This window comes from Myotis myotis, unplaced genomic scaffold, assembly GCF_014108235.1.
Source record: "Myotis myotis isolate mMyoMyo1 unplaced genomic scaffold, mMyoMyo1.p scaffold_m19_p_1, whole genome shotgun sequence".
In the NCBI taxonomy this organism is placed as follows: Eukaryota; Metazoa; Chordata; class Mammalia; order Chiroptera; family Vespertilionidae; genus Myotis; species Myotis myotis.
The window spans coordinates 160,760,161-160,774,771 of NW_023416313.1; the positions used below are offsets into that span (position 1 = coordinate 160,760,161).

Below are 14,611 nucleotides of genomic sequence, written 5' to 3' on the forward strand. Positions count from 1 at the left end.
TCAGATTCCAGCCCTTGGGGATCTGGGCCCTGTTCTCCTCCAGCTGGAGGCCCAGCAAGGATGAGGTTCTGAGAGGAGCTCCCAGGCCAGGTCAATGCGGTGACTGAGCCTGGGGCCAGGCCGGCATCACGGCGCTCCTGCCTCGCCTGTGCCCCTCCACCTTGCATGCTGCTCCAGACTCCTGCTCCCCAGCCTCCCAGAGCTGTTTTCTGGGCCCGGGAAGCTCTACTTACTCTGCTCACCCAATGCCCTCACCTCCACACGGATCACTTCTACTCAGCCTTCCAGTCTCAGCTGACAGAGAACTTTCTTCAGGAACCCCTTGTCTTCCTTAGGCCTGGAATGAATTTATTTGTCATGCTTACCACCCTTGAAATTGCTTGCTTAGTTGTTCTTTCCCAACTCTCTCTTATAACTAGCACGGTGCCTGGGTCCCAGCGAGGGTCACACAGTGAGTTTTGGAGAACTGCGTTGCTGCTGAGCTCTGCCGTGAAGGACACATGAGTTCGAGTCGTTACTGAAAGAGATGATAGTTTGGGGCGGACACACCGGAATGGACAGTGTTTACCCTAAAAAGGGGTGGACAGGGTCCTTTCTGGGACTGTGACCAAGTTCTACTGGACCGTTTTATTGGGCTGTGTTAGCCCAGGAATCTTACCTTTCCACGCCTCCATATGGGTCTCTCTCTCTTCTCCCAACCTCTCAGGATGTCCTATGACGATTTCGTCTACCATTTCACAAAGCTGGAGATCTGCAACCTCACCGCTGATGCCCTGGAGTCCGACACGCTTCAGACCTGGACGGTGTCCGTGAATGAGGGCCGCTGGGTGAGGGGCTGCTCTGCTGGCGGCTGCCGCAACTTCCCAGGTGGGAGCAGCTCTGCACCGGGAGGGGGTCAGCGCGGGGGAGGGGGGGGGGGGGCGTCGAAGCAGAACAAGCTCCAGGTAGAATAACATTAGCGAGTATTTGCCCAGTTTCTAAGCCGAAGACATACATTATCTTAGGAAGCCCTTCCTGTTTTACTGGAAGGGAACTGCCATGCGGAGGAGTTTGCAATAAGGGGTTGGGAAACACTTTTAAACAGGACATTGTATCAGAATAATACCATACATTGTGCTCATACTGCTGAGGATGGGACTCGGCAGTGGTTCTCAACCTTCTGGCCCTTTAAATACAGTTCCTCAGGTTGTAACCCAACCATAAAATTATTTTCGTTGCTACTTCATAACTGTAATGTTGCTACTGCTATGAATCGTAATGTAAATATCTATATGCAGGATGGTCTTAGGCAACCCCTGTTAAAGGGTCGTTCGACCGCCAAAGGGGTCGCGACCCACAGGTTGAGAAACACTGGACTAGAGGGCCCAGTTAGCAACTACTGCAACAGTTCAAGTCAGAAATAATGAACTCCTAGGCCAAGTCAGGGGAGCAGAGGTGCAGGGAAGAGGGCTGAGGGGAGAAGAGACTGGGTAATGTGGGGAAGGAAGAATGAAGAAGGACTTCAAGATTCCCAGCTTGGGGCATGAGTGGATGGTGTCAGTGCAATACATCAGAAACACAAGAAAAAAAATACGGTGTGTCATTTGTTTTTGGTGGGGTTGATTATGGGCTTGTAGGGAGGGACGTTTAGTTTGGGACATGGTGTTATGCCCAGATTTCAAGATTCCCAAGGGCCCACCAGGGAGCCAGTGAGTCCGATGCAAAAGCAAAGAGTCTTTGATTCAAACCCGGGTCTGGCTCCCCTACCCTCCTTACTGGCATAGCAGCAGGTGGCAGAGAGAGACCTAGCCCGATGGGAAGAGGAGTTTTATAGGGGGGTGGAGTAAGGGCAGGAGAGGGGACTGTGGGCCCCGCCGATTGGCCAGGCGCAAGTCGGTGTCTCGTTACACAGGATGTGGTCATCTCCATGGCGTGCACTTCCCTTGATTATCATTGGTTAGTCCAGAGAAATCCTGGGTGTGGCTAGAAGAGGTTTGGGCTTCCAGGAAGAAGCCTTGCCGAGCACATGGCTCTGCCCAAAAATGGAGAACCCAGGGTAAGATGGAAGGCGTAGTCCTCGCCCTTTCACATGGAGAGTCTGAGGCACCAGTACAATCACCAGTGAAGACGTGTAATAGAGAGCTGAACGCAGAGACACAGGTACTCAGTGTGTATTTGTAGAAGGAAGGGAAGGAAGGAGTCAAAAGAGAGATGGAGGCTGGGACCTAGAGCTCAGGCACCATCCGTGCGTGGAGGGCAGTGAGAAAGTGAAAGTGGGTAAGACAGCCCGGGGGGCACAATGGTGAGCTGAGAGAACGGGTCTAGGGCCCCATCCCAGGAACCAGCGACATTGAAGGGACAGGTGAGCAAAGCAAAGCCCTCAGCAGAGACCGAGGATGGACGTGCAGAGACGAAGGAGGAGGCACACAGCCCCTCAGGGCAGCTCCACCTGTAGAAAGTATAGGTTTCCAGCCGCCCCCACCACCACCACCACCATAACAGACCAAAGCCTGATCATTCCTTCACATCCATTGAGCACCTAGATGTGGGAGACAAACACGTTCCCTGTGTCGCATCCCACCACCACCCCCGTTTCTCCCAGAGGCAGATCTGAGTGCACGCTTTCTTTCTGGGCACAGACACTTTCTGGACCAACCCTCAGTACCGCCTGAAACTCCTGGAGGAGGACGACGACCCCGAGGACGCAGAGGTGGTCTGCAGCTTCCTGGTGGCCCTGATGCAGAAGAACCGGCGGAAGGACCGGAAGCTGGGGGCCAACCTCTTCACCATCGGCTTCGCCATTTACGAGGTAGGACCAGCTTCGGCCCAAGAAACACACCTTCGGGGGGCAGGGGGAGGCTCTCAGGGCTCACAGAGAGGTCCTCCGCTCCCCTAACACTCAGCGACCCTCAGAACTCCAGGCATCAGGCCCACTGTGTCAGAACCGCTTAGATATTTGGAAGGAGTGAAGGAGTGGCTAAAAACCAGGGTGGGGGAGGGGGAGTGGGGCCAGGGCTGGCCATGGGGAGTCAGGCTTATGTATTCGCTCTACAGTTGCTCGTGTTCCCTTCCGACATGCTTTTCGACGCCATTCAGATCTGAGATCCACAGAATCTGAGTGTCGTCTTTTTCTGTTTCTCCTCAAGGTTCCCAAAGAGGTACAGAAGGGCAGCGCCAGCCGCTGTGGGCAGCGTTACCTGGGGCCTGTGTCTGCTGTGGCACCTCGGGAAGCTTCCTGGTGGGGTGTGTGGGCAGGACTATGATAGGAGAGGGCCTCGCCTGCGTCCCTCAACTCCAGAGCAGGGCCATGACCTCCTGACTACCACCCTCACGCTGTGGCCCTCCCCTCAGAGACGGCCACACACATGCTTTCACGCATTCATGGTCACTTGTTCACACTCATACACACGCTTGCTCACATATACATTGATACTCACACAATTACACACTCGCCCATCGTCACACAGACACATTCTAAGGGGGACCGCCCTCTTTGGGATGGAGGAGTTGCCTCCCTTGGACCACAGCTAAGGGCCCTCCTGCCTCCTGGGGTCCTTCGCTGACCTGGAGGCAACGGGAGTTGACCAGCAGAGCTTCTGGTAAGTGATCCTGAGGGCGGGAATGATAGACTTGACCTTCTGAATCACAACAGAAGAAGAGGAAATGGGTAGGGAGCCCCAGGGCACTGAGCTATTTCACAGGTCATGACTGCACTGGGTGACCAGGGAGTCGGGAAGGGAGCCCTGGGGGGACGGCTGCAGGACAGGCACCCCTCCCTTCCGAGGGGCTCAGGTGGGCTCTTCTCTCCTCAGATGCACGGGAACAAGCAGCACCTTCAGAAGGACTTCTTCCTGTACAACGCCTCCAAGGCCAGGAGCAAGACTTACATCAACATGCGGGAGGTGTCCGAGCGCTTCCGCCTGCCTCCCAGCGAGTACGTCATCGTGCCCTCCACCTACGAGCCCCACCAGGAGGGAGAATTCATCCTCCGGGTCTTCTCTGAGAAGAGGAACCTCTCTGAGTGAGTCCCAGCCCACTGTCCACCTGCCCCTGAAGCCCACGTGGCCCCCTCCAGAGCCTGGAGGCCCGAGGCTGCTGGACTGGCTCCGCCAGGAGTCCTGGGCCAGGCTGGCCAGGCTGCACCTCTCCCTCCACTTCTGAGCCACTGGCCACATCTTCCCTCTTCATTCATTCATTCATTCATTCATTCATTCGTCAGTCAGTCATCCCACAGATGTTGAGGATAGAGCAGTGAACTGAACAGAAATAAATCCCTGCCCTCATGGAGAGTAACATGCTAGCATAAGACAACAAGGTAGAGGAAAAGATATAAATAATATAGTATGTTAGAGTCTGATAAGTGATAAGGAGAGAAAATAAAGTAGGAGCTGTTGGGGATAATTGAACCTTTAGGTAGGGTAGCCAAGGAAGCCAGCAAGGCCACATGCTGCCCTCTTGGCCACCACAGATGTGTTCCCGGGCCCTGCCACGCTGGTCTGTGTCCCTGAAAGAAGCAGAGGTCTATGAGCAGGTGGCTGGGTCATGCCTTTGGGGAGCTCTCGGCAAAGCCAGCGAGAATCCGTGTGTCTGCACTTGGCCGCTAGGCATGGCGCCTGCGTGGGACTGGCTCCTGGGGTCGGGGTGTTAGTGCCGGGGCTTCTCTTGAGCTCAGTCCCGACTTAGCTCTGAGAAGTCATATGACCTGAGCAAATCCTCTCTGTGCTTCCTACCTGCTCCCGGTGACACTGAGCCCCCATGTTTGTGTTCCTCACAGGGATGTTGAAAATACAATCTCCGTGGACCGGCCAGTGGTGAGTGTTTTAGCTCTTAGATACGAGAAGGTCCAGGGGACAGCTGGGCAGTCGAGGGGAGAGGGGATATTGGCAGAGGGAGATGGGAGTCTGGGGTGTGTGGAGCGATTACTCCATCTTACTGCAACTTCTGTTTGGCATGACCAGAAAGAATGGATGGACCTTGTGGTCCCGGCCTATTTCGTCAGTCCAGGGCAGGGGTCCTCAAACTTTTTAAACAAGGGGCCAGTTCACTGTCCCTCAGACCGTTGGAGGGCCGGACTATAGTTTAAAAAAAAACTATGAACAAATTCCTATGCACACTGCACATATCTTATTTTGAAGTAAAAAAACAAAACGGGAACAAATACAATATTTGTATTTGCATGTGGCCCGCGGGCCATAGTTTGAGGACCCTGGTCCAGGGGCTAGGAAATACGGAAGAGAGTTTGAACCATTAAAAGGGGAGGGGGCCCTGGCCGGTTTGGCTCAGTGGATAGAGTGTCGGCCTGCGGACTGAATGGTCCCAGGTTCGAGTCTGGCCAAGGGCATGTACCTTGGTTGTGGGCACATCCCCGGTAGGGGATGTGCAGGAGGCAGCTGATGGATGTGTCTCTCTCATCGATGTTTCTAACTCTCTATCCCTCTCCCTTCTTCTCTGTAAAAAATCAATAAAATACATTTTAAAAAAGGGGGGGGAGGGGACCAAAGCCACAGGAAGCAATGATAAGCAGCAGCTGATACTGGATTATGAGGCACAAGCTCACATAGAGGAAAAAAAGGACACAGCTCTGCAGTCAGCATCAAAACCTGGGTCCAGTACCTGGACAATCACATAAACCCTCCAAGTCCATTTCCTGCTCTTTAAAATGGGTGCCTGACCAGGCTTTTGTCAGGTTTGAATCAACGAGATCATGTATGTGAGGTGTCTGGCGCAGCCCGCGCCCTCAAATGGTGGTTGTTATTCGTGTGTTATCTACTTCACCAGGTACTTCTCACGTGTGTCCTCTCACTTGACCCTTGCAAGGTTTCTCAGATGTAATAAGGTTATTACCCCTGGTTTGCAAGTAAGGCAGCGGAGATTCAGTAAAGTTAAATGACTCCCTGGAATTCACACAGCCCTTAAGCTAAGCAAGGCTCGTAGCCGGATTCTCTGAACGCGCCCTCCCCCCAGCGCCATGCTGAGACCTGTCCGGGGTGGGAGGCCAGAGTTAGCACTAAGCTGGTGTATATTGGGGTCCCCTTGTGTTGAGGAGTCTGTGGCTGCCTTGGGGCTTTGGGTCCTGGTTAGTAAGTAGTCCCTTGTGCTCTGTGGGTGTGTCCTGGACCAATTAGGACACAGCAAAAGCTGCACTGAACTGTCAGCTGGGGCATGACATTCGTGGTTCTAATCCTGACCCTGTCCCGGGGCCAGATCTCCAAGTGCCTGCTGGATGATCGCAGACATTGTTTTTAGTACGAAGTGCACTTGGCGCTATTCTTATCCTCTGGACGTTGGTCATCATGTACAGTGTTCATCAGCAGTTGCAAACCCGAAAGCTCATGGCAGCTGCATGTTACCTAACTGAGCAGAGCAAGCAGGCGTAGGGTTTGGGTGCCCTGCAGTGGCCTGCAGCTCAGAGCTGACACCTGGCTCCTGTGTTGGAGGGCTGACAGGCATGGCGGCGTCCGGGAGGGTGCAGAGCAGCGGCTCTCCCAGAGGGTGGCCACAGGGGGCTCAGGCTGCCTGACCTAATTTTACAAAAGAAGCCCCAAACCTGGGTTTCCACCAAGTCTCCCCATGTTAAGTATTTGCTTAAAAACAAACAAACAAAACAACAACAACACAAAACCCCAAACTCTATAAATCAAACAAAATTCATTCTGGGGCCAGTGTGGGCTAGCTACCTTTTCGGTGTTTTAGTCATCACCTTCATTAAAAAAATACATTAGGTAGAAGCTCCCTTTCCTTAGCAGCGTCCAATAACAGAGGGAGCTATGGAAATGAAGCTGCAGCGGCTGCCAGTCTCGGGCTGGAGAAGCCTCCTCTCCCTTCGCCCTCCGGGCCCCTTTGGGCTCCGTGTGACCGGGATCTCTAGACCCCAGAACCCACCCAAAGTGCAGAACAAGGTCACAGGAAGCCAAGGGCCAGTGGATTCTCTGGAAACTTGCTTTTCACCTAATCTGCATGTACTGTTTTCTTTCCTTGTGCAGAAAAAGAAAAAACCCAAGGTGGGTGTCACAGGGTGAGTGGGTCGGCAGCACGGAGTTTTTGTGCACGTGTGTGTGTGTGTGTGTGTGCATATGCACGCCCACCAGCCTCACCTCTTCCCCTGCTGCCCCACCTCCTCCCTCCCCACTGCAGCTCTGGGTGCAGAGCAGTGAGAGCTAACACCTTCTGAGTGAAGGCTGTGGGCCAGGCCCTCGCCCAGGTGCTTTCTGTGGATAAACTCAGTCTGTAACAACCCTATGGGAGTGGTGCTATCATTATCCCCCTTTTCAGAGGAAGAAGCAGTACAGACAGACTGACTGACTTACCCAAGGCCACAGAGCCAGTGAGTGGCAGTCAGCACACACAGGCAGGTGCAGAGTCTGCGCTCTGAAGCAGCAACGCTAGACTGCCTGCCCCTCACATGAGGGAGGCAGTGAAAATGGGCCTGGCATGGGGGTCTTGCAGAAACCAAAAGGAGCCCCTCGATCTCAGAAGTGGGCCCAGCAATGCTAAGCACGGCTTGATTCTTCGGGGGAATGGCAACGGGTTCCATTCCTCAGGTACACACAGTGAGATAACGGGAGGGTTCCCATGGGAGTGAGGGTCTCGGATGCCAGCTGCCTGCTCTGTAGACAGGCCAGTTCCTCCCCTCCTTTCCTTTTCCTGCCTGCTCCCCACTTCTCCTTTTTTCTCAGCCTTCCAGGAAGGGGTGGGAGAGGGTATCTAGAGGGGCTACGTCACTTCCGGGGCCCTTATTCAGGGGAAGCCGCTTCTAGACAATGGCCTCTCACTCTGAACCTAGGGCCCCTCTAAGACATGGGTCTTGAAAGACTCTATGAGCTGCCTGTGTCCAGAGGGCAAAGGGCAGATGGGGGAGAGCCTCCACCCTCACAGCCCTAGAGGAGCTGCTCAACCTCACTGGCTTACAGGGGGGAAGGAATGAGAGCTACCTACCTGGGCCCCTTTCCCTCCTGGGATCTTGGGGCGTCACCCTGACTCACTGGGGCCTGCGATGGCCCCTCCTGGGTTTCCTGGTTACAATCACTCTGCTGTAAGGACACCGTTGCTAATGGTGACCGTGGGGCTAAGAGCATCTCAAGGGCTTCAGACCAAAGCTTTCATTCCCCCTGTGACCAGGGACCGTTTCCTCTGTGTGCCTTTGGGACTGAAATTCAAACTCAAACTCCCCCAACCAATCCTTGTTCCACTTATCCCATCACTTCCCCTGGCCTCCGGGGCAGTAGTGCCTCTGATAGAACTTTGGTTTGACTGCCCAGAGTATCATCCAGAAATGATTGACCTTTGGACATCTTTGAGCAATAGCCACAGGTCATCAGACAATGTTTGGGGTTGGTGTTTATGACAGCATCTGGAAGGACCCATCCACGAGGTCCTCCAAGCAGTGGTGCTGGGGCAGACCAGAGCTGACATCCATCAAGCACCTGCCGCGCATCAGGCACCGTGCTGGGGGCAAACATAGTTTTTGATCACAACAGTATCTACAAAGTAGGTGCTGTCACTATTCCTTTCATAGGTGAGGACAAAGATTCAGAGAAGTGAAGCGACTTGCCCAAGGACATGTAACTGACGAGAGGGAAAATGGAACTGGAAATCACATCTGTCTGCCCAAAGCCCATGTGTCTTGCCCTCACCTCTCTTTAGTGCAGGCCTCTTACACACCAAAGCCTGTGTCATCCGGATACACACTTGGGCCTGAAGATATGTGCCTGGCATGGCCACAAACGCCCCCTCAGACTGACTCCCATGCTCTGGGATCCCCACACACTTCAGTTGCTTGGGCAAGACCCTTTGCTTAAAAGGCAAAGCAAGCCAGGGCCATTGGAGGCCGCTAAGAGCCAAAGCTTGGGGGGGGGGGGGGGGGGCGCTGTGTCCCTAGGTCTGTCCATTCTTGCTCTCCTAGATGAACATCAGGAAAGGCAGATGGGATGCATAGACCAGGGGTTCCTGTTCTGCTCCTGTCCGCCTCCTTGCTCTGTGCACTGCAGCCACGGGTCCTACCTCCCAGCCTTCCTCTGCTTCTGCAGGGTGCACAGCACCAGCCAGGACTGACGCAGCACGCAGCTGCTTTCCACCCTCACGTAACGTCTTCGCTTGCATGAACATGTCTTGAAAAATATCCCTTATACTTGTGTAGCATCTTAAATGTTCTGCAGCCCACTTTTTCATTCAGTATCTCAGGTGACCCCCATAAGAGCCCCATGAGAAGTGTAGGGCAGGATTCACTGCGCATATAATGGATAAGTAAACTGAAGCCCGAGAGGGTATTTCTCCTATGTGATGGCCAGCCCCATGTTCTAACCTCTCACCCGCTGGCCATGCCACTAATCAGAGTCCTTTTTCAATCTGTCCCCTGCAGACTCCTAGCGGCTCCTTGGAGGTGCGTTAACTGCCCTGGTGGTGTAGGGGCACCGAGGGAATAGACTCTGCCCTCTTCATCAAGCAGAGACGCTCTGGTTTGGTTTTGTTTTAGAAGCTCTGTTTTTAATGACTTTACATACACCGGGCTTCTAGGGAAATCACAGTATCTGAAAACCACTGCACTAGATCATGTTGCATTTGGCAGTCTTAGCATTTTCACATGTGCTCACTGCCGTGTTTAACCCCCATAACTTCATCATGAGCAGCTAAGGAGCTGAGGTCCAGGGAGGCTTGGCATCTTCCCCACGGCTTGTTAGTGGCCGAAATAGGGCTTGAAGTGACTGAGGTTCAGGAGCTCCTACCTGCTCATTCCCTCTTCGCTGGGCCAGCTGCTCCGGAGGAGGCTGCCCACCTGTCTCCTCAGCCTGTAACCCTGGCTTCCTTCCTGCCCCTCCCCCCTGCCCCCCTCTGCAGCCTATCATCTTCGTTTCGGACAGAGCAAACAGCAACAAGGAACTGAGTGTGGACCAGGAAGCAGAGGAGGGCAAAGACAAAACAGGCCCTGATAAGCCAGAGAAATCCCCACAGGTTCTGGGCATGCGGCATGAATGGGGTGGCCAGCACACACTGGGGTCTTCTATGCTTTTGGGGTGCTCAAGTTGGAGGGGACTAAGGGTGGGGTGTCTCTTTAACATCAAGCAGATGGATTTATCTCACTGACCTTTTTCCCTCACCAAGTTCTTCTAAAATTTGGGGTGCTGTCTTGGGGGTTGGCAGCCACATCCAGGCAGTCCCAGGCCTGGGAAGGACAGGCTGAGCTCCCTGCTGGGGCCTGTCCAGCAGGACGATGAGGGAAGGGGGGCAGCAGAGCCTGAGACAGAACAGCTCCTGTTTCCTGGTGTCCTCGGGCTCGTAACCAGGGGAGGGGGTTCAGTAGCAGGAAAGGGGCTGACATGAGAGATATCGAGTCCTCCAGAGCCAAGGGGAGGGCTAGCCTGGAGTGGGGAGAAGTGTCATCTAATGGTTAGTGGAGGTGGGGCTAAGGGACAAAGGCCCATAGACCAATCCAGGGCCACCTCCACTGGGGGGGGCGGGAGGGGTGGCACAGGCCCTCTGAGGGCTGGGCCTTGACAGAGGCAGCTGGGAGTTGTCAGAATGGTCTGGCCCCCTGTGTCCTGCTGGGACTCGATTGGTTGGGATGTTCAGGCTCACAACAGTGGAGAGGCTCTAGCTGATGGGGACGGGGAAAGGGACCACAGGGGCTGTCTGCATGTCTGCACGGCTGAGTCTCCTGTCTGGGTGTCTGGGCCGGGGAGGTATGGAGTGAAGGGTCGCTGGCGCCTAGATGACTCTCATGCCTGCTCACGAGGTTTGACCAGGAAGGCGCATTGCCCTGTACACAGCTCCTGCTGCCCCTTGGGGCTGTTGTACGCACTCTGGCTCCTTTAGGCCCGAAGAGACTTTCCTCAGGGTCTGTCCATCCCCCACCCGTGAGCCAGCTTTCCCTTGTGCTTCCGCAGCCACGGCCTGGCAACACTGACAAGGAAACTGAAGAGCAGCAGCACTTCCAGAACATTTTCAAGCAAATAGCGGGTGATGTGAGTACCTCCAACTCCAACTTCCACAGACACTCCTCACACGACCAGTTACTTCATCATCATTCAGTAGAGGTCATTTGGGTGGAAACAGGGGATATGTGTGGGTAGCACAGACATCCCCAAGTCAAGTCCTTGAGTTCTGGACAAACACACCCGTGGGGTGGCTCAGAGGCCTTTTGGCTGAGCTGCCCACTGCAGTCTTGACAGCCCGGGTGCAATGTCCGTCTTCCACAAAAAAGCCCCGCTTCCCTATGGCAATAGCACTGACAGGGACTGTACAGACAGGGGCAGCCGGAATTCATTTTGCAAAGCCTCTGCCCAGCAGCTCTGTTCTCTTGAACGTGACTCCCCTCCCTTCCTGCTCAGGACATGGAGGTCTGTGCAGACGAGCTCAAGAATATCCTGAACTCAGTTGTGAACAAACGTGAGTGGCTCAAGCTGTCTGTGCGGGATGATGGGCAGGTGTGTGTGTGTGATCTGAAAGTAGCTCCTCTTCTCCATACCTCCCAGATAAGGACCTGAAGACACAAGGGTTCACGCTGGAGTCCTGCCGTAGCATGATTGCTCTCATGGATGTATCCTTCCTGCCACCCTTCCCAACCCTCGGGGGGCCAGGGCAACAATGAGGGGTGCCCAGTCAGGCAGAGGGGCCCAAAATCGCACCCAAGGAAAAGGCTTAGGGAGGTCCTGAGTCAGAACCTCCAGCTGCTGGTCTGAAAGGGGCTGTTGGAGGAGGTACACGTTGGGAAGGCCATTGGTTGTGACCAGCCCCTGGGTCCTGCTCTTACCTCAGGCAGGGATTCTGGCTGGTCCCTGGCCAAGGAGGCAGGTTCCCTGGGTCATAGACACTACCTTTGATTGGGGAGTTTGGAGGGGAGGGTTAAGCACCAGGACAGGGCATTAATACAGGACAGTGGCTAGCATATCCTGGGCAGAGCCTTCCTATGGGGCTACCTTCCCTGCAGAGCCTTCTAGAAACCCCCTCCCAATCCCAGAGGATTTTGCTATGTGTACCCTGTAGCCCTGACCTTCCTCCAGACAGATGGCTCTGGGAGACTGAACTTGCAAGAGTTCCATCACCTCTGGAAGAAGATCAAAGCCTGGCAGGTGGGGAGAGAGAACCAAGTGTGGGAGTGAAGGAGGAGATTGAGCCTGGGGTTTAGTGTGAAACCACTGACCTCAAATTTCCTATTGCCAGAAAATTTTCAAGCGCTACGACACAGACCAGTCTGGCACCATCAACAGCTACGAGATGCGAAATGCAGTCAACGATGCAGGTGCTGGGGAGGGGGGTGGCGGGGCGGCGGTGGCTGGGGATGTGGACTGGAGCTGGTGGAAGCCGGAATGGGAAGCGAGGACTAGGCCACTGGGCGCTACTGGACAAAGGGAGGAGAAAGGGCTTCTCATGGTCCTTCCCCAAGAGGCAGGGACGATAGAATGCAGGCCTAAGGAATGCAGCTCTACTTCCTCCTCTCAAGTGCTCCCTCCACAGGATTCCACCTCAACAGCCAGCTCTACGACATCATCACCATGAGGTACGCAGACAAATACATGAACATCGACTTTGACAGCTTCATCTGCTGCTTCGTCAGGCTGGAGGGCATGTTCAGTAAGTGGGGGCTCCTACCCCGCTCTTCTGTGCCCTTCCCGCCCCCTCCCACAGTGAGAGCTGTGGCTGATCATCCCGTCTACTCTGTCCGGGATGAACAAAGGCGAAGGCCCTCTTTAGGCTCAGAATGGGTTGGCAAAGGGAGGGCTATAGGTGACACTCTCCCTGGCAGAACATGGTCCTCTGAAGAAGTTACAGTAGTAGAGGGAGAGCGAGCCTGTGGCCTTCTTCCACACAGAAGCTTGTATTCCTTCTTCCACACAGGAGCTTTTAATGCATTTGACAAGGACGGAGACGGCATCATCAAACTCAGCGTTCTAGAGGTAAAGCCTGCAAGGAGTACACTCCCCTTGTACCTTAAAATTCAAGGTGGAGTCCATGAGGCAGACTGGACCAGGGGGCTCTTCACTTCCCAGTGGTGTGGAAGGATGGGGTAGGAGAGGAACAGAAAGGGAAGCAGTGGGGAATGTGGCTCGTGGGGAATGTACACACCAAAGGGTCCTCATTCCTAAATTGACTTTACGCTGGGAAACATGTACCTTCCCAGGAGAGATCTGGGGGAGGATGCTGCTGCTTCCTATAAAATCTTCTACCCTGTGAGAGCCCGAGGGCTGGACTCTGTTCTTGTCTGCATTCTGATCTTGGGACTTCCTCTTTCAGTGGCTGCAGCTCACCATGTATTCCTGAACCAAGCTGGCCTCAGCCAAGGCCGTGGGGATCACTCAGGATGTTTCACCCAATACTAGAACCACTTACCTCAGAGGTTGCGGTACTGCCTCCAGGCGCCCCAGCAGGCCTCCAGGCGCCCCAGCAGGCCTCCAGGAGCCTCATCGGTCTTGTTCCTCCTCTACTTCACTACCACTCAGCCTCAGGGCATCTGTCCATCTGTCATGCCCAAACTAACCCTTTAGTTAAGGAACTTTGTCCTTTAACTGGTGGCAAGTGTCTGTCTGCCTCAGCTAGTTGTAGCTCAGCGGAGATTTGCTTGGAACCTGAGCAGCCTCAGCTCTGAAGCACATGCTCTCCTTAGCGGCAGTGCCCTGGGCTGTTCACAGAGGCCTTAGCCAATGGCAATCAGTACCTCCTGTGCTGGATCCCTCTACCACCCACTGGACAATCACCAAACAAGCCCTGGTTCTGTCTGATTATTTCACGATGGGCCTGCTCTGGAGGAAACTAGCTCAGTGACAGAGAGCTGGATACTGTGGGTTGTGACTCATAAGTTTGGCTGCATTCTGAAAAAAAGTAGATCTAAATAAAGGCAGGTTCTATTGTGTTTTGTTTTCTCACATTTAGATATCAGCCATGGGCTGAATAGCTTCCAATCCTACATTCACGTATAGAGAGCCCAAGTTTCATTATACAATGAAAAACACACACATACACAAATAAACCCCGAATCCCACTTTAATCATACCTATTTGTGTTTCTTGGGCATAGAAATCACTCAGATATATGAGGAAATGGAGGGGAATGGCTCTTGGTATACAGAACAAGAATAAATGGGTCACCCATAATTGGAGGGTCACTTATCCTATATAATAAAAGCCTATATGCTAATTGTCCATCCAACCATTTGACCAGTTGCTATGGTGCACACTGACCACCAGGAGGCAGATGCTCTGACTGGTAGGTTAGCTTGTTGCTGGGGTCCAGCCTATCCGGACTGGGTGAGATGGGCTGGACACGCCCTGGAGCCCTCCAGCGGTCCTTCCTGGCCCCGATCATGCACCGGTGGGGTCCCTCGGCCTGGCCTGCAGGGATCAGGTGGAAACCGGCTCTCCAACATCCCCCAAGGGGTCCTGGATTGCAAGAGGGTGCAGGCCAGGCCAAGGGACCCCACCAGTGCACAAATCCATGCACCAGACCTCTAGTCTAAGTATAATGGAGCAGAAATGTAGTTTTTAATCTTAGCTCCTCCATTAATTAATTGACCTCGACAAACTTATCTGGCCCATGGTCTGTGGCTTATCTATACCATCTTGTGTTTTCCACCCAATTTTCTTCTTAGTCTCTATACCAACATGGAAAAGAAGGGGTTGGCTAGGAATGTGCAGATAAGGTA

At 53.9% G+C, this 14,611-nt stretch overlaps 1 protein-coding gene across 4 annotated transcripts in view; it reads left to right on the forward strand.

Annotated features, from left to right (window-relative positions):
- Positions 1 to 14,191, forward strand: part of CAPN3 (calpain 3) — a 51,057-nt gene extending 36,866 nt beyond the window's left edge. For 2 of the 4 annotated variants that reach the window (XM_036298768.1, XM_036298775.1), the window contains 13 exons: positions 707 to 867; positions 2,619 to 2,788; positions 3,126 to 3,137; positions 3,792 to 4,000; positions 4,754 to 4,790; positions 10,860 to 10,937; positions 11,304 to 11,361; positions 11,448 to 11,512; positions 11,976 to 12,044; positions 12,136 to 12,214; positions 12,430 to 12,546; positions 12,811 to 12,869; positions 13,207 to 14,191. In XM_036298768.1, coding sequence (XP_036154661.1) covers positions 707 to 867; positions 2,619 to 2,788; positions 3,126 to 3,137; positions 3,792 to 4,000; positions 4,754 to 4,790; positions 10,860 to 10,937; positions 11,304 to 11,361; positions 11,448 to 11,512; positions 11,976 to 12,044; positions 12,136 to 12,214; positions 12,430 to 12,546; positions 12,811 to 12,869; positions 13,207 to 13,233 — 1,141 coding nt within the window. In that variant the 3' untranslated portion in view covers positions 13,234 to 14,191. Of the gene's footprint in view, positions 1 to 706; positions 868 to 2,618; positions 2,789 to 3,125; positions 3,138 to 3,791; positions 4,001 to 4,753; positions 4,791 to 6,962; positions 6,981 to 9,813; positions 9,928 to 10,859; positions 10,938 to 11,303; positions 11,362 to 11,447; positions 11,513 to 11,975; positions 12,045 to 12,135; positions 12,215 to 12,429; positions 12,547 to 12,810; positions 12,870 to 13,206 lie in introns of all 4 variants that reach the window. The other 2 variants (XM_036298750.1, XM_036298759.1) reach the window with 2 other exon arrangements.
- Positions 14,192 to 14,611: the final 420 nt, after the last annotated feature.